The 23049-nt window shown below is 45.6% G+C and overlaps 1 protein-coding gene across 2 annotated transcripts in view; it reads left to right on the top strand.

The window, feature by feature from the left end:
* The first annotated feature begins 18615 nt into the window (after nt 1–18615).
* The window catches only part of CUNH1orf198 (chromosome unknown C1orf198 homolog), a 38739-nt gene continuing 34305 nt past the window's right edge, over nt 18616–23049 (top strand). For both annotated transcript variants that reach the window (XM_088474511.1, XM_088474512.1), the window contains exon 1: nt 18616–19100. In XM_088474511.1, coding sequence (XP_088330637.1) covers nt 18759–19100 — 342 coding nt within the window. In that variant the 5' untranslated portion in view covers nt 18616–18758. The remainder of the gene's footprint in view (nt 19101–23049) is intronic.

The raw sequence follows: 23049 nt of genomic DNA on the forward strand, positions 1-23049 counted from the left end.
GTGGTCAGGTGGTTTGAGCACTAACTTGGTTAAGTTAATGTATTTCTCACCGTTTTCTCATGGTTAGTGTAAAAATGAAGGAAGGTAGGAGTGGGTTTAGAGCAATATTAACAAATCAGTGACTTAGAAACTTTTTTTTGCATGGTTTTCTTTTTTTTTGTTTTACATTGCAAAATGGATTATGTTAAAAATGTTGCAATGTAAATGTGGATAATTTTACATGACAAGGTGGCTGTTTTATTTTGCGCAACCAAACCATGGCCTAATTGTACTTTTCTTACACTTTTATTTCTTTAGAACTCGCCAGCATCTTCACCCTCATTATGAAATTGTGGACGTTGCCTTTTGGCAGGAGGCTTTTTCTTCTGTGGTCCAGCTGAGGAAAGAAAAAGAAAAACACATGTTACAATGCCCTTCCTTTGTTTATAGTATAGTCATCTGTTCCAGAATACACTTCTTTATCTGGGGCACAACTACAGGGGGCACAACTAAAAGGGACACAACTACGGGGGCACTACCAAAAGGGGCACAACTACAGAGGGCACTACTTGAAGGGGCACAACTACAGGGGGCACTATTAGAAGGGGCACAACTACAGGGGGGCACTACTAAAAGGGACACAACTACGGGGGCACAACTACAGAGGGCACTACTAAAAGGACCACAACTACAGGGGACACTACCAAAATGGGCACAACTACAGGGGGGACTGCTAAAAGGGGCACAACCACAGGGGGCACTACTTGAACTGGCACAACTACAGGGGGCACTGCATATGTGCACAACCTCAGGGGGCACTACTTTAATGGGCACAACCACAGGGGGCCCTGCATAATGGGCACTACTACAGGGGGCATTGCATAAGGGGCACTATTAAAGGGGGGCATTGCGTAAGGGGCACTAGTATAGGGGGGCATTGCATTTTGGGGCACAACTACAGGGGGCACTGTATGAGGGGCACTAACTTGATACACGCAGTTTACAGGTTATAAACTATGGGCCTGATTCAGAGCCACTCGTAAGTGGCAGCTCGTTCGCTCCGAGCGATGTTTGCCCAACTGCGCATGCGTACGGATCGTTATACGCATGCGCGAACCAGTCAGTGCGGCCAAAATTCATGTGCTCGCAAAATAGCGAATGCCTGCTAATTTGAGTGACAGAATGAGGCGTATGTGGGTGGTAACAGGGGAAGGTGCTTGAAAACGGGGAGTGGAAATCCGATCGCAGGCGTGCTTAAAGGTCAAAACGGGCGTTTTAAGGGAGTGCATAATTAATACAGCAGCGTCGTTGACCACGTCACTTGGTTTTTTTTAACTCAGAACTGCTCGCAAAATTGTGGTAGCAAAAACCAACCACAAGAATAGCGAGCAGCTCATACCCTGTTCGATGTACTCGATTAATCTAATAAATAGCGGACATGACGTAGGATGCGAGCGGACAGGGGGCGTAGTTTCCCAAAAAACGACCGCAAGTTTTGTTCGCTCGTTCAGACCTAGAGGCGTTAACAGACCGCAAACAGCGAACGGTTCATTTGAATAGCCACCCCTATTTTCTGGACGAGCGAGCGCAAATAGCGACCGGCTCTGAATCAGGCCCTATGTTCCCAATAATCTGGTTTTATTTTCTACACGGACATAAAAACTGTGCAACCTGTCTTGAGCTGAGGTGACAGACTGGCAGGAGCAGAGAGGAGGGTTGGTGAAGTAGATCTGTCAGGGTGGGATGTAATGGGCATTACTGTTTGGCATAATGTGTATTTGGCATTACTGTGTGCACAATGTGCTATTAGGGGCATTACAGTGTGGCATAATGTGTAAGGGGCATTACTGTGTGGCATAATGTGTTGTATTTGGCATTACTGTATGGCATGCGTTGTATGTGGCATTACAGTGTGGCATAATGTGAAATAGGGGCATTACAGCATGGCATAAATTTGTTATAAGGGCATTACTGTATGTCATTATGTGTTATATGTGGCATTATTGTGTGGCATGTGTAAGGGGCATTGCTGTGTGGCATAATGTTGTAAGGGGCATTCCGGTGTGGCATAATGTGTTGTAAGGGGCATTCCGGTGTGGCACACTGTTATAAGTGGCATTACTTAGTATGTCATAATGTGTAAGGCAAGTTACTGTATCATGTAACAAAACACCTTAAACGTCATCTTTGGGTGTGTTTGATCTTTGGGCGGGGAGGGGGGGTGCCTGAAACTTTTTTGGCATGGGGGAGCTAAATTTATAGTTACGCCACTGCGCACGCTGTTTTTGTTTTTCCAAGGGCACACACTGCTAGCTGCACCACAGCCTGCTCCTCCTCATCTCCACCCTCCTCCACTAACTCAGGGGAAAACCCCACAATAGCCTCCTCCTGCTCACCTCACCCCCAAATCTCTTCCTACAAACCATTAAGAAAACACACAAAGGACAATTAAATACAGAATACTGATAAAAAAGACACTACTAACACTTGCTAGCACACACTAGTACACCTTACAATCACAAATAACACAGGACAACACAATAGACAAATATGACACAAGAACAAAAAAAAATAGCTAAATAAAAAAAAACAATTAAGACAAAACCACAATGACAATTCAGTCAGGAATAAACCACTCACCACATTCCAAAACTACTCTGCTCAACTTCACTGTTTCCTATGCCTGTCTCCTTCCCAAAATAGTGATATCAATTGTGAAGTGGTAATTCTATAGGGCCAATGATGTGCAATTTGTGCAATTTTTACAGATCAATGGCTAGATTGATTTTAAAGAAAAGTTGCTGCATGTAATGTAACATGAGTTTGGATATATGAGTTTTTTGCGGGTTCCGATTGCAGGAATCTCGCATAGAGTCACGTGCGATTTACGTGGGCACCTTCAAACTCACATGGGCACCTTCAAACTCACATGGACACCTTCAAACTCACATGGACTTGCGTTTCAGAGAAACTCACACCGTCCAACTCGCAGGCTTTTACATACTGCAAGTTTAGTAACAAACTTGCATCATCCTCGCAGCGATATGATTCGAGTCCATATTCACACAGAAATTCGGATTACATTTCCTTCATTGTCTTTTGCCAACTTTAATTTCATGTCCTTTGCCCAGTACATTACATTGTTCCCTAAGTTGTCATGAATTAAAAATACATGAATAACGGACTCATGCACCTTTTCAAGATGGAATATGGAAATATCTGTTTCCAAAAATTGGTGAACAGTAACATTATGCAGATTCTTTTTGCTAAAGCTGGGTACACACTGACAAATATATCGCCCGTTCCATTAAATGGGCAATAAATCTGTAGAGCATTGGCAGGTGTGTATATAGATGATTTGTCTGTGAACAAAGTGGTTCACAAACATATCACATCTTTCCTTAAGCACAGCCAATGCCAGTATATCTTGCAGATGGAATGTAGTCAGGATCCCGATAGTCAGAATGCCTATGGACACAATCCGGACAGATTCTGATGGTATGAGGTTTAGGATTAGGCGTTAGGGTTAGGCTGCGGGAGGGGTGAGTTATGGTAAGGATTAAGGTTAGAATACTTACCAAAATCCGTCTAGATTTTGACTGACAGGATGTCACTGTCTGTATTCTGGCTGTCGGCATTGTGCCATTAGGGATCTCGTACCCAAACCCTTGCAGACATATCTGCATGTCTGGCTCTGTCTACGGGTGACCCGCCGACCACCAGTAGACTTGCTACAGGGACCCACTGGTGACTGACATCTCAACTGGGTTGCCAATTTAAATACCCGCTCAATTGTGATGTCTGTGCAGACTTATTGGCCAAACAATTGGTATGTGTGTATGCATTTACCAATTGTAAGATAGGTCGGCGGGTCGGCCAGGTGTGTTCCCAGCTTAACTGCAAAAAAAAACACATTTGTAAATTAATTAGCATATATGATTCTTAAATAAGTTACATTTTATTTTGTCTAGATTTTAAGCTAAGCTATTTTCGTGGAATTTCAAAAGTGAAATATTACTCGAAATGATTACTTACCTAAGAACTAGTTTTCCAATCTGATCACTTCCTTGTGGTCCGGGAATACTGCTCCTGCTTACGCAGAGGCAGTCTTTTCAATATAGACACCATGTTGACTATGAACAACAACACTGGCAGTAGGAGTGGGGAGAGCATTAGAGAATCTTGGATCATGTGAAACGCTTTAGACCAGTCGTCGGGATTTGAACCGATGGTTTTTAAGCCGTCGGTATTTCATACCCAACCCGTTAGTACCTGCTATTAGTTATTTTCCAGGTGGGTAGATGTGAGCCTCCCATAGTAGCCGAAGTCGGTCCGGACCACGTTAAATTTAAACCAGCGTCCGCCTAATGTTCTGAAGTATTTACTGCAGCCGGCTGCAAATGTCAGCGAAGTTATGCAAATGTTTGCATTCGCAATGCGATCTCAGCCTAACATGAGGACGCCCACTTCCCTTTACTCACATCTGTATAAATGGGCAGCATAGCGAAACAATCGATAACATCGAACCTATATGCACAGTTAAGGCAGGTCAGACCTCACTCAGGAATTGCAGTGGCTAATTTATGCACGCTCCTGCAATGGTGAAACGCACTGGCACGCCTGCGTTTGCACGACCACTCCCCCATCACCACCCACAAATGGCACTTCCTGTCAATCACTCAGCCATGGGTCTGCGTTGCCTCTGCAAACGCAGTACCCATCACAATTGCTAGTTCGCGCATGCGCAGTATGCAACAATCGACCGATTGTGTGCGTAAAAGCAACTGCGTTCCTTGCTGAATCAGGCCCTGAGTACAAGCAGCTATAAAGTTACATTTGGTTTTATACAGACAACAAACAGTAATACAACGAACAGTATACCGTGTTCCATTGAGACTAAACAAGGTGATATTTTTATTTTGAAACTTTTCTCATTTTTTCAACTATAATATTTTTCACATAAGCGCATATGCTTAATTAAATCTTTTTAACAATGGTACCAGAGGCATATATTACTTTTTATATTTATTTAATTTATTTATTTATGTGACTCATAATAATTAGATGTGCAACATAAATTAAATGTATTTTTATATTTATACCTTATGTTTACCATTCTTTCTGCGCTCCCTTTATCAAAGCGGAGTGCACAGGCCCCCTCGGGTGTTAGCCCCTGGAAGTAAGGCTGTAATATCATCAGAAGAAAATTCCCACCTTCTCCTTTTTCCCTTTAATAATGTTTTCTGTTTTTCTTGCTATTTTTGATAAAATGAAAATGTGTGTTCCACCTTTGTATGCAGATTTCAAAATAATTTTATTACATCATTGTTACATAATAAAGGACTTTCAGGGGCAAATGCAGGATTTCTAGACGGGGGTTTCCAAATGCTTGATATTTAGAGCGAGTGGTGCCAGTCTATGAAGAGGACATAATTAGCACTTAACCAGCTTTAATATGCATCATACAAAGTATATTGTGTCATAATTCCAGCATATACAGGACCAGCGATCACAATAAGCCATTAGATGCGTCAGTAGGGCCATCCTGCCTGAGCTGAGTGTTTTTATATCACATGTGGGCACCGTTCTACAGCATGGGAACAAAACAGGAGTCTGGGGGAACAGCAAAACAACCTAGCACTGCCCTGGACATATATGTACATATTGATATCCTTATGCACTGGACAACTGTATTAATAATTAACCCTACAGATGGTCTATAGCAGTGCAACCCCCCCCCCACATTTGCCTATGACTTTTATGCCATATTTTTTTCCACCTAAATACTTGTTGCTGCACTTTTATGCTGGTCTATTGTAGATCTATATTTTTATCAGCGTCTGATATACGTTCCTAGAGCAAGGGTTCCCACTAACAGTCCAGGATTTACTGATAGCCATACTTGAGCACAGATGTCTTAATTAGTACCTCAGTTATTTTGATTTAACCATCTGTGCTGAAGCATGGATATCACTAAAACCTGGTCAGTTAGTGTGCCTTGAGGAAAAGGTGGACAAGTGTGGCCATGGCCTGTGGTTAGATCTAGCTCCTTCACTCGCAGGTGTTACTGCCGCATCTGGACTCCAGATTATTGATTTTAAGCAAAACATTTGGCCTATGCAACACGAGACCTGGTGGACAAGGAAAAATAAATTATGATCTGTCCCTAGAATTTTTCCTTTGTGTACATAAGGAAGATGGTTTCCATAGGAGATAGTGATCCATATGTGTTCTCTTCACTAATAGAACTATGGGGACATGGCTTTAATATTTTATTCACCAAAAAAAAAAAAGCACCATTGCTATTATAGAGCAGGCAGAAGTTTGTATTGGTTTTAGTTATCATTCTATTTTCAGCTTTGGAGAACTAGGTGGGGTGTGACATACCCCATCAAGATTAAAACTCCTATAACTTTTTAAAAAATACTGTGCGCAAGTTGCTGTTTCGTGTAGCTGGAGTTACGACATTGCCAGTTTGCGTAGTGACGGCGGTTTAGTGCAGCAAGCATTAGTGCAGTGAGTACACGTGCGCAAAGTGCATGTGGGCATCTCATACACCACCTGGTTCGGCATGCAATATTTTGGTTTTTACTACTTTTTTGATACATAGCGGGAGATGTATGAAGGGGCGATGAGGAAGCAGTATTAGCTCACGTTATGTGCGCTGATACTAGAGATGAGCGGGTCCAGTTCCCTGAGAACTGGTACCGGACCCACCCGATCTTCTGGAATCCAGGGCGATCCGATGCGCCCCTTGGATCTCTCCTCCTGTCCCAGATCCCTAATCGAGGCAAAACCTTGCGACTCTCTGTCGGATCTCGAGGTTTTGCCTCGAGCGGCCATTTTAAAAAATCCCTTTGCCTTCAATGGGCAAAGCGCTGATTGGCTGACAGAGCCGTCTGGCATGGCTCTCAGCCAATCAGCGTTAAGCCCATTGAATGCAGGGAAAAAAGATGGCGCTGGTTCCCGTGGCCGGCGCCCCCCGGTGCCAACACACCCGCTGCCGGCACTCCCCACTGCCGACACACCAGTTGCCAGTACCCCCACTGTTGACACCGCCGGCAGCTCCGCTGGCTCCCCCATGCTGCTGACACCCTGCATTGAGAACACCCCTGCACTGCTGACATAGTCAGCAAACCTGCACTGAGGACACCGCTGGCACCCCCGCCCTGCCGACACTGCCGGTACCCTGCACTGAGGACACTGCCAGCACGACAGCACTGCCATCCCATGTACTTAGGATACTGTCAGCAACCCCCGCACTGCTGACACAGCCAGCAAACCTGCACTGAAGACACCACTGGCACTGCCGACATCGCCGGTACCCTTCACTGAGGACACTACCAGCTCCGCAGCACTGCCATTCCATGTACTGAGGACACAGTCAGCAACCCCCGCACTGCCGACACAGCCAGCAAACCTGCACTGTAGACACCACTGGCACCCCGGCTCTGCTGACACTGCCAGTACCCTTCACTGAGGACATTTCCAGCACTGCCATTCCATGTACTGAGGACACTGTCAGCAACCCCACTCTGCCGACACTGCTGTCACAGTAAGTGCACTATTGGTGTATCCAACCCACACTGTATAACACACTGTATCTGTGTTGGAAATTGGAAGCTGAACTGCCACATGTTAGTGCCGCCCACTGTGTTGCTTAGCTAAAGGCCCCCATACATCAGAGATTGATTGCAGCAATCGTGCAATTTGCAATCGATTGTGTATAAAAATATTTCCCTTTTTCAATCGATTGTGGCAATTCTGCAATCGTTTGAAAAAGGAAAAGATTTTTATACACAAGTGATTGCAAATTGCACGATTGCTGCAATCAATCTCTGATGTATGGGGGCCTTTAGTCAGCCAGCTAGCTGGATGCAACCTTTTGACCTTAACTAGATGAAAAAAATAATATTGTGAGGTCAAAATTGATTGGAAATGACTGGAAATAAATGTTATTGAGGTTAATAATACTGTAGGAACAAAAACAGGCCAATTTTATGTGATTTTAGCTGTTTTTATGATATTTTAAGAAAAAATCCAGATCTAAAACCAAAATACAAAACAAAACACCAAGGAAAAAAATCCAAAACCAGATTCAGATCCAAAACCAGGGGAGATCCAGAACCAAAACCAAAACACGAGGGTCAGTGCACATCTCTAGCTGATACCGCTTCTTACCCATGTATTATTGTGGGGTTCTGTGTTAAATGACAGGGGCGCTATATGACCCTGTTATTGTGCTGATACCACTACTCTCCCATGTATTATTGTGGATACTGGCACTGACTGTTCCAACAGCTGCAGCTATGCGCCATCACCACAGCAGGGACAGCACTGTCCATTCTGCAGAGGCTCCTGGGCTTGGGGCTGTAGTGAGATCTCGCACATGCCCAGTGGAGCTTGTCGGGAAGGGAGACAGTGCATCAGCTCTAGACTGATGCGCTGTGTGCTCTGGCGGGGATTGCCAGAGGGGGGAGTTTTCACTCCCCTTCTCCATGAAATAAGATGTTAACACATCTCACTGGTAGTGTTTCCTGCTTCGCCACGGTAAAGAGGCGAAGCAGGAAGAGTTTTAGCGGCACGATCCATGGTGCTATAATACATCTTCCCCACAATTTGTTATTTTTACTGTTCTATGCTTGGTTTTCTCAACTTCAGGATGAAGACATATATGCTGCACTTTTTCAAAAATATTGTTTCTAGGAGATTTATAAGTTTAGTTCCTTAAAAAAAAATTTAATTTTGTTTTCTTGTTTTAAAAGATTAAAGAGTTTATTCCCATTTTTATTATTTTGTTTTATTTTTATACCTTAAGGGACAAGAATCGATTAAATGACAGCTGGAATTGCTGTCGTACTAAATTAGTATACTTATGGTGAAGTATAGCATGGGGTATGAGATAACCCACATGGTTCGCCATGTTGATTTTTTCCACCTGGTTCACGGAAAGTTAGAGTGATTTTGGTGCAGTCAGCTAAATAGCGACACTCAATGAACAGAATTCATTGTAACCCCTTTAGGTTGGGGGGCCAATATATAATTTCAATTTGGCGCCCCTATATATTTATTTCTATATATATCTATAGACTAGCAGGGCATGGCCCTCCTAGTTCCAAATGTGACTTGCTGCGGTGCATTCCTAAGGTGTATGAACACCCAATACAATCAGACAGAGGACAGGTGGCACTTGGCAGACTAGTAATAAGTTTAACACTTAGGGGGTATATTCAATTGGCCGCGAGAAAAGCCAAAAACCCGCACCTGCGAGGTATTTCCTGCAGGTGCGGGTTTTTTGCTATTCTATTAGGTGCGTGTTTTTTATAAAAACACGCGCTGGGAGGTTTTTTTTTGCGCACCTCCTGAGCAAGCGTGATTTTTCCAGAAATCAATGTTCTTAGGAAAAATCACGTGTACTTGCTCTGACAACCCCCCCTCCCCAAAGGACTAATTAAGCAATTGGAAGTATCCAATTAGTTTAATTAGTCCTTAATTACTCACCTTCCGAAGCGCTGTCTTCTCATCTTCTTCTGCATCCAGCGTCGGGAGCCGGGTCTTCTGCAGCAGCAGTGAGTATGTCAGTGTGTGTGCTGTATGTAAGTGTGTATGAGTGACTGTGTGGTGTGTGTGTGTATGAGTGCATGAGTGTGTGTGTGACACCCGGTGCGGTGTGTGTGGCCCCCCCGGAATGGGCGCTGGGAGAACTACATTTCCCAGCAGCCCTTGCTCCTCCCATCAGCCCCCGGGACTCCCAGCAGCCCCCTCTCCAGTAAGAAGAGAGAGGGGAGGCTGCCGGGAGCCGCGGAGACCCGGACAGGTGACTTTTTAAAAAAAATGTACGCGGCGCGTGGTTTTCAGTGATGAAAACCCCGCGCCCACTGTTTTTTTTTATTGAATCCCGCGGGTATCGGGAGCGCGCATACCCACGGGATTTCAAAATTGGCCGCGAGGGGCGCGAGGTTTTTTCCTCGCAAAACCTTGCGGCCAATTGAATATACCCCATAGTCCTTTTTTCCAACGTTTTGGGGACAAACTTCGTCTTCAGGGCATTAACACACATCACAGTACAAAAACACATACCTTTATACCCCAAATGAACATCCAATTATGCCCACATAGCACTCACCTGGAGGACGCCGCCAGCAGCTGCCCTGAAGTACGCGCTGGGAACAGATGTCGAGGCTACAATGACATCATCAGGTGACATTATATAATACTTGTAGAAAGTAAGCAGGTGGTGAGAATTCTAGTAGCATAAACTATATCAGTGGTTCTCAACCCTGGCCCTCAGGGCACCTAACAGTTCATGTTTTCCAGTTCATCGGTGGAACTTTACAATGTACCAGTTGGTAATACACCTGTGCACCTGCTAGATGCTCTGGAAAATGTGACTTGTTAGGGGTCCTGAGAACCACTTACCTATTGACCGAGTCATAGACTATGGGCGGAATTGGTATGGCCAGCGGTTCGATTCCTGGCAGCGGCAGCCCGACATCAGCAGAGATCCCGGCAGCGGAAGCCCGACAGCGCTGGAAATCCCGATCATGGATAGGTAAGTATTGTCTAACCTAACCCCCCTAACCTTCCTTAGGGGTGCCTAACCCTAACCTCCCCAAGTGCCTAACCCTGATCCCCCCTCTAAGTGCCTAACCCTAACCACCCCCTTCCCCGCTGCCTAAACCTAAGTCCCCCGGGGGGGTGCCTAACCCTAAGTCCCCCCCCAGGGTGCCTAACCCTAACCCTCCCTCCCCCTAGCCTAACCCTCCCAGGGGGGTGCCTAACCCTAAGTGCCCCCCGGGAGCCCTAAACCTAACCCTCCCCCCCGCGGCTGTCCGCTCGCGGCGCCCGGCATCACTACGATCGGGATGCCGGGCGCCGGTCTCCCGGCGTTGGGGAAATTCCCGGCATTTCACCCTTGACGGGATATGACAGTCGGGAAGCCGGCTGCCGGTATTTAGGCAGTCGGCTTCCCGATTGCATACCCTATGGGCAATAGGGAAGGAGTAAGAATGAGGAAATGTATTTGATGAATAAGGGTAAGAGATGTGATTCAAGAGAAGCTGTGAACGTAGGAAGCCATGAATGTAGGATATAAGATTAGGGAATAAATATTAAGTGGTATATGAGTGCAATTTTTTATGGTAGTCTGGAGATGAGAATAAAATCAGTATATTGTGAGAAAGGAAAGTAAAACATATACTGTATATCCTATAGATATGTATACTGTAGACATAGGGGTCTACTCATGAAGTAGTGAAAAGCCCTGTTTAACTGAAGAATTGGAAAATGATGAGCGGAGGCATGGATCAACAGAAGGGTTACCAAAAAGCGGAATGAGTGGAGAATGAGTGAAATGTAGGGTTTCTTAGCTCAGTCCCAAATTGACAAAGATCAGGCTACTACCAGGGGGGATTTTACAGTAATGGGTTGTGAATAATGAAGGCACCATAGAAGTGAGGAAGTGATGGTACCTAAATGGCACTGCCATAAATAAAGGCCCACACTCAATGGACACATTAGGGGAACTGCACTACATATGTGTGTATACAGATATTCCTCACTTAATGACTGAGTTCCATTCCTACGACTCGGTCATTAAACAAATCGGTCATTAAGCGAGGACGTACAGTGGTAGGGAAGCAGCAGGACTCAGGCAGAGGGTGACACGTGCCTGTGTGTGCCCCACCTCCTCCCTGTCCATCCTTTCCCCTGGGAGGCATGGTCTCCTGTGTGTCTCACTGTTACGGTTCACGCACGGTTGTGTAAGACCTCTAGAGCCAGGGAGAGGATCTTCCACCAATAACAGCCACCCATTGTTCCCTTAGTGAATTATTTACACACCGGTACTTAGGTGGCCGCCTGGATTTGCGCCTCCAGCAGTGGAGGCTTACACAACCAGCGAGAGACCGCAGGACTGCCGACTAGGACAAGACAGGACAGTGATGTGACAGTCCTTCCACACTGTCCAGGGACAGTGGTGCAGCTGGGTAGGCGTATGAAGAATGGTGGTAGTACGGGAGCTACTTGGTGCAGCTGGGAAGCCGTATGGAGAATGGTGGTAGCACAGGAGCTACTTGGTGTGGCTGGGAAGCCGTATGGATAATGGTGGTAGCACGGAAGCTACTTGGTGTGGCTGGGAAGCCGTATGGAGAATGGTGGTAGCACGGGAGCTACTTGGTGTGGCTGGGAAGCCGTATGGAGAATGGTGGTAGCACAGAAGCTACTTGATGCGGCTGGGAAGCCGTATGGAGAATGGTGGTAGCACGGAAGCTACTTGATGCGGCTGGGAAGCTGTATGGAGAATGGTGGTAGCACGGGAGCTACTTGGTGCGGCTACAGCCGAGATGAGATGCAAGCTATGATGTGGCCTTGTGGGTCGTGGTGCGGCTATGACAGCCAAGATGAGATGCAGGCTATGATGTGTCTGGAGCAATATGGCAGACAGGTGAACTCTGGCATGACAGGAACAGAGGCAGGAAGCAAACTGAAACGGCTTGGCTGGACTCTGGAATGAAAGTGCCCCAGGCAGCAGCAGGGTAAATTTCACATACTAATATTAAACAGACAGGTGCAGTGGAACTTGGGGAGACCGGCAAAAGTTCAGACTTCAGAGTGACATGCATACACTGGTTGTCAGACGGTATAACTGGCATGGAGTGAAAGGCTGGCTGAAACTTAAAGGAAACAGGGTCCAATCAGAACCAATTCCTGGAGAGAGCACTTCCTAATCAAAGGCATGTGTCCACCTGAGCTCTGCACACAGACAGCTAGTAATTAGCGAGCACATGATACAAAGCACACAGACAGACATGAATGACAGGCTATGATTTAAACACAGACAAGACAGGATTTCCAGCTTCCTGCAAAAAGCCAGAACAAGGACAAGACATGATGCAGTATCCCAATAACAACTATGACTGGGAACTGCCACCAAGATGATTTGCCAACGGCAAATCCTAATACTCACGCCACAGCCATGGCCCTTCTCGGACAGAGTCTGTCTTTTTATTTTTTTGTATCAGTGCAAGCCGCAGTTAGCTGGTTGGAACGCCGGTCGTAAGTCCAAACGGTCGTTAAACAGGTAGGTCGTTAAGTGAGGAATGTCTGTATATATATTGTGACAACAATCACATTGACTGGGTAAAATCCATCAGCAGCTTTATTGCTCACCACAGGCAGTTACACAGGATCTTTCCGTTTTACAGGCAAGATGTTACACAAAGTCTTCAAAACAGCAATATTTCTTCAGTGGACTCGCAGGTCCAGGAGCCCTAACACTAGTCACCCCCAGGCCTATAAGTCGGGTGACTATTTCGCCGTCAGGCTCAGTTTCCCCAGTGTCTCTGCAGTTCTTAAACTAGCCTCACACAGGTGTCTGTAATGAGCTGCCTTTCCAGACTCTGATTGAGGCAACACCTGAACTGGACATTACATAATCCTAATGCCTTTGCTCTGCCAAACCTGGGAGATATGGATATTGCACATTTACCTCATGTGGAATTATGCTGACCCTGTCACAATATATATATACAGTGTGTGTGTGTGTGTGTATATAATATATATATATATATATATATGTGTGTGTATGTATATTTAGTATAGCTCTAAATCTTTGGTAAAAATATATGTCAGGAGTATAATGACTGACACCAATTATGTGTTATTATTTTCAGGGAGTTGCTATTTAGAAACTCAGACCACCTCTGTTCCTGTTATGCCATTTAAAAGGAGGTATTACAGACTGTGGGGTATATTTATAAAAATAAGGGATGTGTCATTGACACATTTAATTGTGTATTGCAGTATATCACATTACATGTTTTCCCGGCTCAGTCCATGGGGTTCTGAAGTCAGACTAGACAGCCGCAGAGTGGTCCTCTTAAGTAATTCGGTCAGAGGGCCTGATTCAAAGCCGCTCGTTCGCTCCGAGCGATGTTCGCACATCTGCGCATGCATTGTAATGCGCATGCGCCAACCAGTCAGTGCGGTCGGAAATCGTGTGCTTGCAAAATAGCGAGTACCTGCTAATTTGAGTGACAGGATGAGGCGTTTGTGGGTGGTAACAGGGGAAGGTGATCCGAACGCAGGTGTGCCAAACGGTCAAAACGGGCGTTTTAAGGGTGTGCATAATTAACAAAACAGCGTCATCGACCACGTCACTTGGTTGTCTTTTAGCCTGAACTGCTCGCATGATTGCGGTAGGAAAATGCTACAACAAGAATAGCGAGTAGTTCATACGCCTTTCGATGTACTCGATTAATCTAATAAATAGCGGAGATGACGTATGATGCGAGCGGCCAGGGGGCGTCTTTACAAAATGGCGAGCGCATGTTTCGTTCGCTCACTCAGACATAGAGGCTCAATTTAAATAGCGGTGCCTCTTAATGCTGGTAGTGGACATAGTAGGCCTCATTCTTTATAGCTGAGGTTGTACAGAGGGGGCTGCATAGGGGAGCTTCTCCCGGCTGCTGTGGGCATTGCAGGAATGGCAAGACGCTGTAGGAGAAGTTTTCTTTTCTACACACTGGAAGGAAAAAAAAAAGACACAACGCCCATCCATAGATGTAAATAAATGTCCTGCCCCGCCATTACAGAAAATGTTTCAAGTACCCCTGATAGTCACAGCTAGTACTTCTGGGAGTACTAGTGCTCCAGTTTGAAAACACACTGCTCTAGCTGATATTTGTGAGTTGGTGATAAAATCTGATAGGTATCAATTTAATTTGAAAAGCTATCACAGTAATCCTGCCCCTCTCCTTCACTGTACAATAGAATGTTTGTTTTGCTATGGTGCTACACTGTTGTCGCTCTCTGCAGAACAGTTTCCCTTTGTGCTGATGAGAAGCTGATATATGTGTTTTTCAACCATAAGGCAGTAGTGATATACAGTAGGGGTCTATTTAGTAAAATCAATAATCACATTTCTCCAGCATATAAGCATATCTATACTTTAATTAAATGCAGTGCAAAGTCTGGAAAAATCACTGATTTCTATGAATTTTCAGCTGTCACTGTAGATCATGCAGCCCTCATAGGAAGTAGTGGGTGCTACTGCCAGGCAATAGTTATATAAAGGAGAGAATCTTAGCTTCTCTCCTTTTTTCAAACAAATGTAGATGGGTGGCTAGAGAGCGGGGTAAAATTCAATTAGCCGCGAAAAGTTGGAATCTGCGGAAAAGTATGGCGGATGACGTTATTTCGCCGGGCGGAAACTTTAAGCCGTATTCAATTGCAAAGACTTTTCGAGTACGCATAAAGTCACTGCAATGTAATAGGTGGAAAAGATTCGCCTTTGAAAGTAGACGGGAAAAAAAGTGCAGAATTGCGGATTTGGGGTGCAAAGGTGGGAAACCACTCAGCACCCTTGGGACAGCCCCTAAAGGATAACTGTATCATAAAATCCGTTAAAAAAAAAGAGGAACACCCCAAAAATGACTTTGAAAAAGGGGGCAAAAAAGTACAAAGTTGGGGTTCAAACATAAAAAGTAGCTAAATAGACTTTTGGGGGATCTGCAAGTAGGGGTGAGGTGTTTTTTAGATTGCAGGTGCTTGCAACAGGTGGGTTTTTCACAATTATCGCAACTAATTGAATACGGGCCGTAGTCGGGCACTTACCTCAGCCACTCATCCTCACCTTCAGGCTTCCCTATGTAACTTGGCCTAGTGCCGCCTATACCTACAGGGCCTAGTGCCCTCTGGGCCACGGCCTAGTGCCACCTCACATGGAGGTCAAACTACCAAATTTCTATAGGGCCTATTACCCTCCTAATGAAGGGGGGAGGACACAATATTATAGAGCCTAATGCCCTATGTGGCTCAGGCCTACTGCCCGCCTAATGGGGGATGATGTTATATGTCCTCTGTGCTCGGGCTATTTTTATTCCCTGAGCCTAGTGCCCTCCTATGTTGCCAAGGACTACTGTCCCGCTACTGCCCATAGGCCTAGTGACTGAATGTGCCCACAGGCCATGTGCCTGAACCCAGGTGGTCTAGGGGTAAAATAACACTGGGCTTACTGGTCCTGTAGTCTTCGGCTGAACCAAGGTGGTCCAGCCAGACCCACCGTGTGGTGTTCACCAGAGGTGGGACACCTCGGACTACCTCCGGACTTCCTGAAGCCTTCCCCTGGGTAGCAGTGGCAGGCTTTAGCGGTTTTGCATGACCCACTGCTGCCGCAGTGGGCTTCGGATGTCTTTACCAACCCCAGTTCCGGTGGGTGTCGGCTCTTTAATCTTCGCCTGGCGGCCGGCAACCTGTGTTATCTCTTTTGCAACAGTCGCTGCCCTCCAGTACTTCCCCTTGTCTTCACTGCTCCTTCCCAGCTGTCCGACTAACTACCGCTCCCTCGCGCTGGCCACTACAAGTTGGCACCAGGGTGATGACGCGGCTCGCCGCGGCTATCCGTGATTGGCTGCCGGTCCGCGAACAGTGATTGGCTTGCGGATTTGAGTTGCAGCTCTGTGATTGGCGGGGGCTGAATCCTTGCAGCTTCAGGCCCGCCGCCATTCTCAACATGAGGTGACGGTGCCAGGGAGTCACCGCTGCCTCCACGTACGATGCCGAACTTTGATGCTGTGGTGGGCTGATACTGGATCATACAATGTCCCGGCCCGTTGTCACAGCCGGACCCTGTTGCACCAGTGTACAGAGCTAGGATATCTCCGGATCCCGTCCCTCCATGATGCATGGGGACCCTCCGAACCCCTGCATCCCCACACCCCAGGCGCAGATGGTGAGGGCGCACAATAGCAGGGCCGGTGACCTAATACTACACATACACATGTGAAACCATAATTGGTCCCCAGCCCCTGTGGTTTCATACCATTGATGAAAACCACTGATGGTCCCATGATGCTTTGCATTCTAGGCTTCTGCTCACAGCTTGCAGGGTAGACAAAGAACCTGTAAATGCGTACTCAATGACATTCAGATTCCTCATCCACGAGGAGGTGCTCGCCGGGACAACTCTCTTTCACTTTGGCTATTCCAGGAGCTTTATTATAAATATGGAGCAAAACATCTGTGGAAAAGCGACAATTTTACTAAATAGACCCCATAATACTTATAGCTGACTAGCTGATGTACCGGTGTTGCCCGAGTTTAAATCTACAAATTATTTAGTTCTATTATGTGATATCATCCAAATCTATTCAGTGGAAGGCCCAGAACAGTCTCCCTGGGTCAAAGTAATTCCCGACACACTCCGCAGTGAGGTCCGACTGGGACCCCAACCATTCCATTATGCATCCCAGGCCAATTCCAGTGGAAGGCCCAGAACAGGCTCCCCGGGTCAAAGTTCTGGTCAGTGTCTCCGGTAGTGGTGTCCCTCCAATTGGTGATACCCAGTGCGACAAGTATAATGGTGCGCGTGGCGAAGTTGCGGGCCATTAAAAACCGGCTTGGCCTATTAAGGGGGCGTGGTCACACGGCTCAAACCCTCTATTTTAGTCTATCTGGGGGGGTCCCGGAGGTGCGGACTGCCCCTGGGGACCAGTGTATTTGCAGTGTCGGCTCCCTCACTGTGTGAGGAGCCGGTGCTGCACGTAATGCTACAGTACAGCACCCGGTTCCTGTCACTTGTGACTCCACTGGTCAAAGTTCTGCCAGTGGGTAGTCCAACCGGGACCCTAATGCTGGCCATACACCAGCACGATTTTGGGCGATTGGACGATTTTCGATGAGTCGTATGATGGATCTTGTGAAAATCGTGTATTTTTTTAGTAGGATACGATCCGATGCGCGCTCCCGCAGCTCCTAAATCAGATCGTATGATCAGATGTGCAGCCCATATTGTCCATCATATCGTGTGCAGATCGTACCGTACATTTAGTGCATGCGATACATCGTGCGTCCATTCATGTAATTTCAATTATATTTTCCAGATGAGCACGTGAGGCACACGATCGATGGTAGGACAGATCATGTGTAAAGAAAAACACCAAATCATACCGCCGGGACTGCAGGGAGCACCGTGGAATCGTGAGGTGAATCATATCGTATGCTGGTCGTGCAGGTGTATGGCCAGCATAAGCCCCTAAACCTGGCCAGGATCTAACTGGACCACCTTGCTTTGGTTCCATCCCAATCGGTGAAGGGGTGCATAAATAAACAAACCAAAATGAATTTTCTATATAAGATTGCTGTTAATCCCAGAAAATAATAATAAAAAATAACTAAACCGTTCATTTAGAGAAATTCCCTTTTCCTATTACAAGTCTGTAAGTTCTTTTAAAGACAGCAGAATTTCTGGGCTCCTAGTTGTGTTTTGTGTATGGTTACATGTCATTTGTGTACAATATTGAAAAATGTGTGTACAGCAGGTAGCTTGCGCTGTGGATTCTAGATTGGTGAATGAGGAAACAAGTGTATCTCTCTAATCTCTCGTTGTCATCTTTACTCTCATTTCAATGGTAAAAACTGTGTTTGTAAAAATAAATATAATAAGGGGTGCTTTTCATCCAGGGTACAGCACACAATAAGATGAGTGTCGCTCCCTAATACATAGGAAATTACAGAAAATGAGACATTAGGGGTATGTGCTTGGGGAAGGAGGGGGCATGCAAGGAGGAAGTGGTTGTGCTAATATTACAGAGCGTGTACAGTGAGAGGAAGGGAGGAGAGACTGAGCGAGGGATGGGGAAAGGAGGAGGGATGGGGAAGGCTGTCTCCCTCTCTGTGCTAGTGTAGCTGGAGGCTGCCAAGGAGGACGCTCTGCTCTGCTTAGTACATAAGGGAGCTCAGGGCGCACACAAAGGATCTCCTCCTCCAGAACAGGAGTCATGGCTTCTATGGCGGCAGCAATAGCCGCAGCCCGGGTGGCTACCTCTGGCAACCGACCCCTGGACGAGAAAGAGAGGAATCGCTTTGCTTATTTCTCCTCACTTAACTCCATGGCCAAAAAGATCATGCAGGACAAGGAGCGGATCCGGGAGCGCTACGGTGCCCAGTGGGAGAAGATGCAGCCCAAAGAGCAGGACGAAGCCATAGATCAGAGTTTTGTGGACCCGGAGCTCCAGAAGCGATATGCCCTGCACAGGGGGTCCGCTGAGCCCCAGCCCGTCTCCTGCTACCCGGTGCTGAAGACACAGACTGGCCAGAAGGTGGTGCACTTCCGGGAAGAGGTATGTACTGTGCCAGGGATGTGCTACTGGGCACATAAAGGGTCATAATGACAGAGCCTTTTCCTATACATGGTGCATTATGTGCAGACTGGTTGCCTGATGCAGAGTTGGATGGAAATCAGGCGTGTGAACTGTGTGCACAGTAAAAAAAAAAAAGTATATTCGACTGTGTTTGCGGTTTGTGAAGTGCCTGCCTATGCTCGGTTTAGTACTAGTCATCGTCATCAGTTCACGCTTGCACTTCCATATTCGTGGTGCAAAACATGCATATATACACATATGTCCAACTCTGCATGGTCCACTGTTACGGCGACACGTATGTGCGCATGCGTCCAACTCTGCATGGTCCGCAGAACATCGACACACCTTTACTGAACTTGAGGACACTCTATTACAGCCCAAATACATCTCTTTGAGTCGTAGGTACAGTTGCGAAATCCATAAGACTTGGGGGTATATTCACTAAGCCTTGGAGAGAGATAAAATGGAGAAAGATATGTCCCAGCCAATCAGTTTCTAAATGTCAGTTTACAGGCTGCGGGTCTAATTCATGTACATCTGTGTTATGGAATTGTTACTTATCGCTATAGATCGCATCACTTCGAAGCTATATATAGTTTTAATAAGTAGCAATTCATGTACACTTAACTGTTTCCTGAAGCGAAGTGGTATATCCAGGTCCAGCGATCTGGTCTTCTCTTCTTCTTCCCTGCATCTTCGGGGTCTTCATTCTTCTGCGCATGTCTGTACGGGTCATTGCGGTGGCAGGGGAAGGTACGGGGATCCTCGGGCAGTCGTAATGGAGGTCAGCCGGCATATGCCAGGTCACCTTAGCTGCAGCAAGGGAAGGAACAGGGGGGGGCGCGAGGCGGCGCTGGCAATCCACATGAGGTGACCCGGCCTATGCATACGCTGAGTTACTTAGAGGTTGCAGGGTAAGGTACAAGGGGGTCAGGGGTGCGGGCAGTCCGGATGGAGGACCCGGCCTATACATATACCGTGTCGCCTAGTGGGGCAGGTGTAGGAAGGGGGACACGGTCAGCCGCAACTCGCAAGTCGGCACTGCAGGAGGTGACCCGGGATATGCATATACCCTGGCCGCCTCTTATTGGCTGCTGGCAGAGAAGTGGGTGGAGAGAACAGGAAGACAGCTGTCTTCGCTGCTCTTCTCCCCTAAGAGCACTGCTAACGTCATCCTGAGATGGGGAAGGCAGTGCTAAGCAGAGGAATGGAAAGCTGAGCTTTCCGTTCCTTATGAATCGCACTCACCATACAAATGTATGGTGATGCGATACACAAAGGAGCAGGTGCCCCGCTGGAGAAGTAAAGCTTCTCCAGCGGTACCCTGCTCTATGAATGGCACGAAACAGGAAAGTGCCCTGTTTTCAGCTAAACAAGACACTTCACTGCTTCATGAATAGACCCTTGTGTTTGAAAAATGACAGGAGCTGATTGGCTGGGATTTATCTTTCTCCACCTACTCCAAAGCTTAGTGATAGACCAATCGGCATCGTCTGCATTTGCTTATGCTCAGTTTTGGCGCCGTGCGAAGACCCACAACATATACTCTGCAAACAGGCAGGCGTTCAACTCTGCATCTGTGTGCAGAAAGCATGTGTAATGAAATCCCTTAAGGTGCCTACACACTAGGCGATGTGGTCACGATCCGACATTGTGTCCGATTTCCCCTCTCCCCAGCAGCTCCCCGGCAGTCGTGGGCACGATTTGGTGTTAAAAACTGACAAATGTGACAAACGATCTATCGCGCCTCCTAAATATCCCAGTGCATCGTGACTGAGATGTAGAGACCTTTAGATTCATTTTAAAAGTCTCATTTGGACTGGAGAAATTTAACATTATTATTATAAAAGCTATTACCACAAATGAAGATATAATAATTAGCACATACCTAAACATGACAGACTGAAACAGGGTCCTTAATTCTTGCAGCTCACAGATAAAACATTTCTTATGTTTCACTGCACAAAAAGATGTATACTGCTTGCAAGAGTTTGGAGAGTTTTTACGCTGTTAAGCCTTATGTGAAATGATCTATATACTGTAGAGTGCTCATGTAGAAGAAGTTATATTTATACATATATATTTTTGCATGTGTGTAAAAGGCCAAGCTTCCAATTACGACTTTTAAGGGCCTATGTATTATTTCACTTCTGCAATTCTTCAGTCAATCGCATTTAGGCGCCCTGTGCCAGAAAGAGCATATTTTAAACAAGGATAGTGCACGTCAAAGCCATGCACCAAAAGTAAAGGGGCCTGGAATCACATGGAAGAGGCGTTGCTACACAAAAGTATCAATTCACATTACACCACACAGTAGTGTCTGTTATTCACATTACATCACAAAGTGGTACCCCTTACCACTTTTACATGTTACGCCACACAATAGTACCCCTTATACACGTTACGCCACGCAGTAGTGTCTGTTATTCACATTACATCACAAAGTGGTACCCCTTACCACTTTTACATGTTACGCCACACAATAGTACCCCTTATACACGTTACGCCACGCAGTAGTGTCTGTTATTCACATTACATCACAAAGTGGTACCCCTTACCACTTTTACATGTTACGCCACACAATAGTACCCCTTATACACGTTACGCCACGCAGTAGAGCCCCTTATACACATTATGCCACATATGGCTTTTTATACACATTAAGATGCACAGTAGTGCATGCGCACGTCATCTATTCTCCTGCTGCTCACAGCGGTATATGCTCCCCTTCCCCCACAGTCAGCCATCGGATGGGCATCGGAAAGCTGAACCGGTGGCTGGTAACCATTGTATTCCCGGTATTCGATGGAAAAAGTACTTAAATCAAATTATTGATGGTTGCTAACCATCAGCTTCCGAAGTCCATCCATATACAGTAGTATACAGTACTCTAAGGGGATTCTCATAAATCTAATTCATAATCCAAGATTATACATAATTTTATGAAAAAATAGACCCTTTAATCTCAGCTGATTTAAAGTAATAGCCTTATGAGCCTCTATTAATTCACTATTGTATTTGAGTATTTCAGTGTCATTTGTTTTAAACCCTATTTTGGGTGAATGTGGCAGATTTCAGATGCTGTGGATTCAAGGCAGTGATAATGGTCTGGAATGGCTCTGGCAGGAGGTGCCAATGTCACAGAACTGGGGAGGGGCTGAGGAATGTATTGTTGGAGGGGGGCTGCTGCTTGTCTACTCAGTCATGTCCATAATACAAAAATCGCGTTACTGTAATCAACTTAATTATTTATAGACAGACAATATATTCTGCAGCACTGATAACAACAACAAAGGGTGTGGTAGTATATATTTTATCTAATCATCCTGTGAGTATTTTTCCTTAATAATTTACAAATAAATAATTTCTCTGCCTTTTCACAGTGAATTAAGGCTGGTACCTGTATTGAGATGACATCATCACATTGTCATTGTATGCATTAGCACATATCAAAAGATAAATGTGTTTAGGTTTATTGCTTATCTCAACAGTTACAAAAAATATATCTTATGTTCTGACTCCTACAATATTATTATTATTATTATTATTATTATTATTATTATTATTAGATAAACACACATTTTATAAAAATAGATATTTTTTCTCCTCTCAGTGGTAATTGGGAAACATATACAGTACAGATCTACTAAATAGGTAACAATAAGTGTATTACACATTGAGTAAACTAATTAAACAGCGTCAGGTAATTTTTTCCAAACTAGGTATATAATATATTTATGATAGCACTGTACATGGGATTTTAAGTAGATTTTTATTACATTTTCTTTTTCATTTGATTTTTTTGCTACTTTGCCCTTTTATCTCCGGGTACACAATGGAGAAGATGTTAAACAGAGGGCCATGAGCTTGAGGGCAGCGGGGCTGCATATATATCACTAATTAAACCTGTTTGCTCAATGTGCCTATG

Source organism: Taudactylus pleione, unplaced genomic scaffold (genome assembly GCF_031769625.1).
Source record: "Taudactylus pleione unplaced genomic scaffold, aTauple2 ptg000154l, whole genome shotgun sequence".
In the NCBI taxonomy this organism is placed as follows: domain Eukaryota; kingdom Metazoa; phylum Chordata; class Amphibia; order Anura; family Myobatrachidae; genus Taudactylus; species Taudactylus pleione.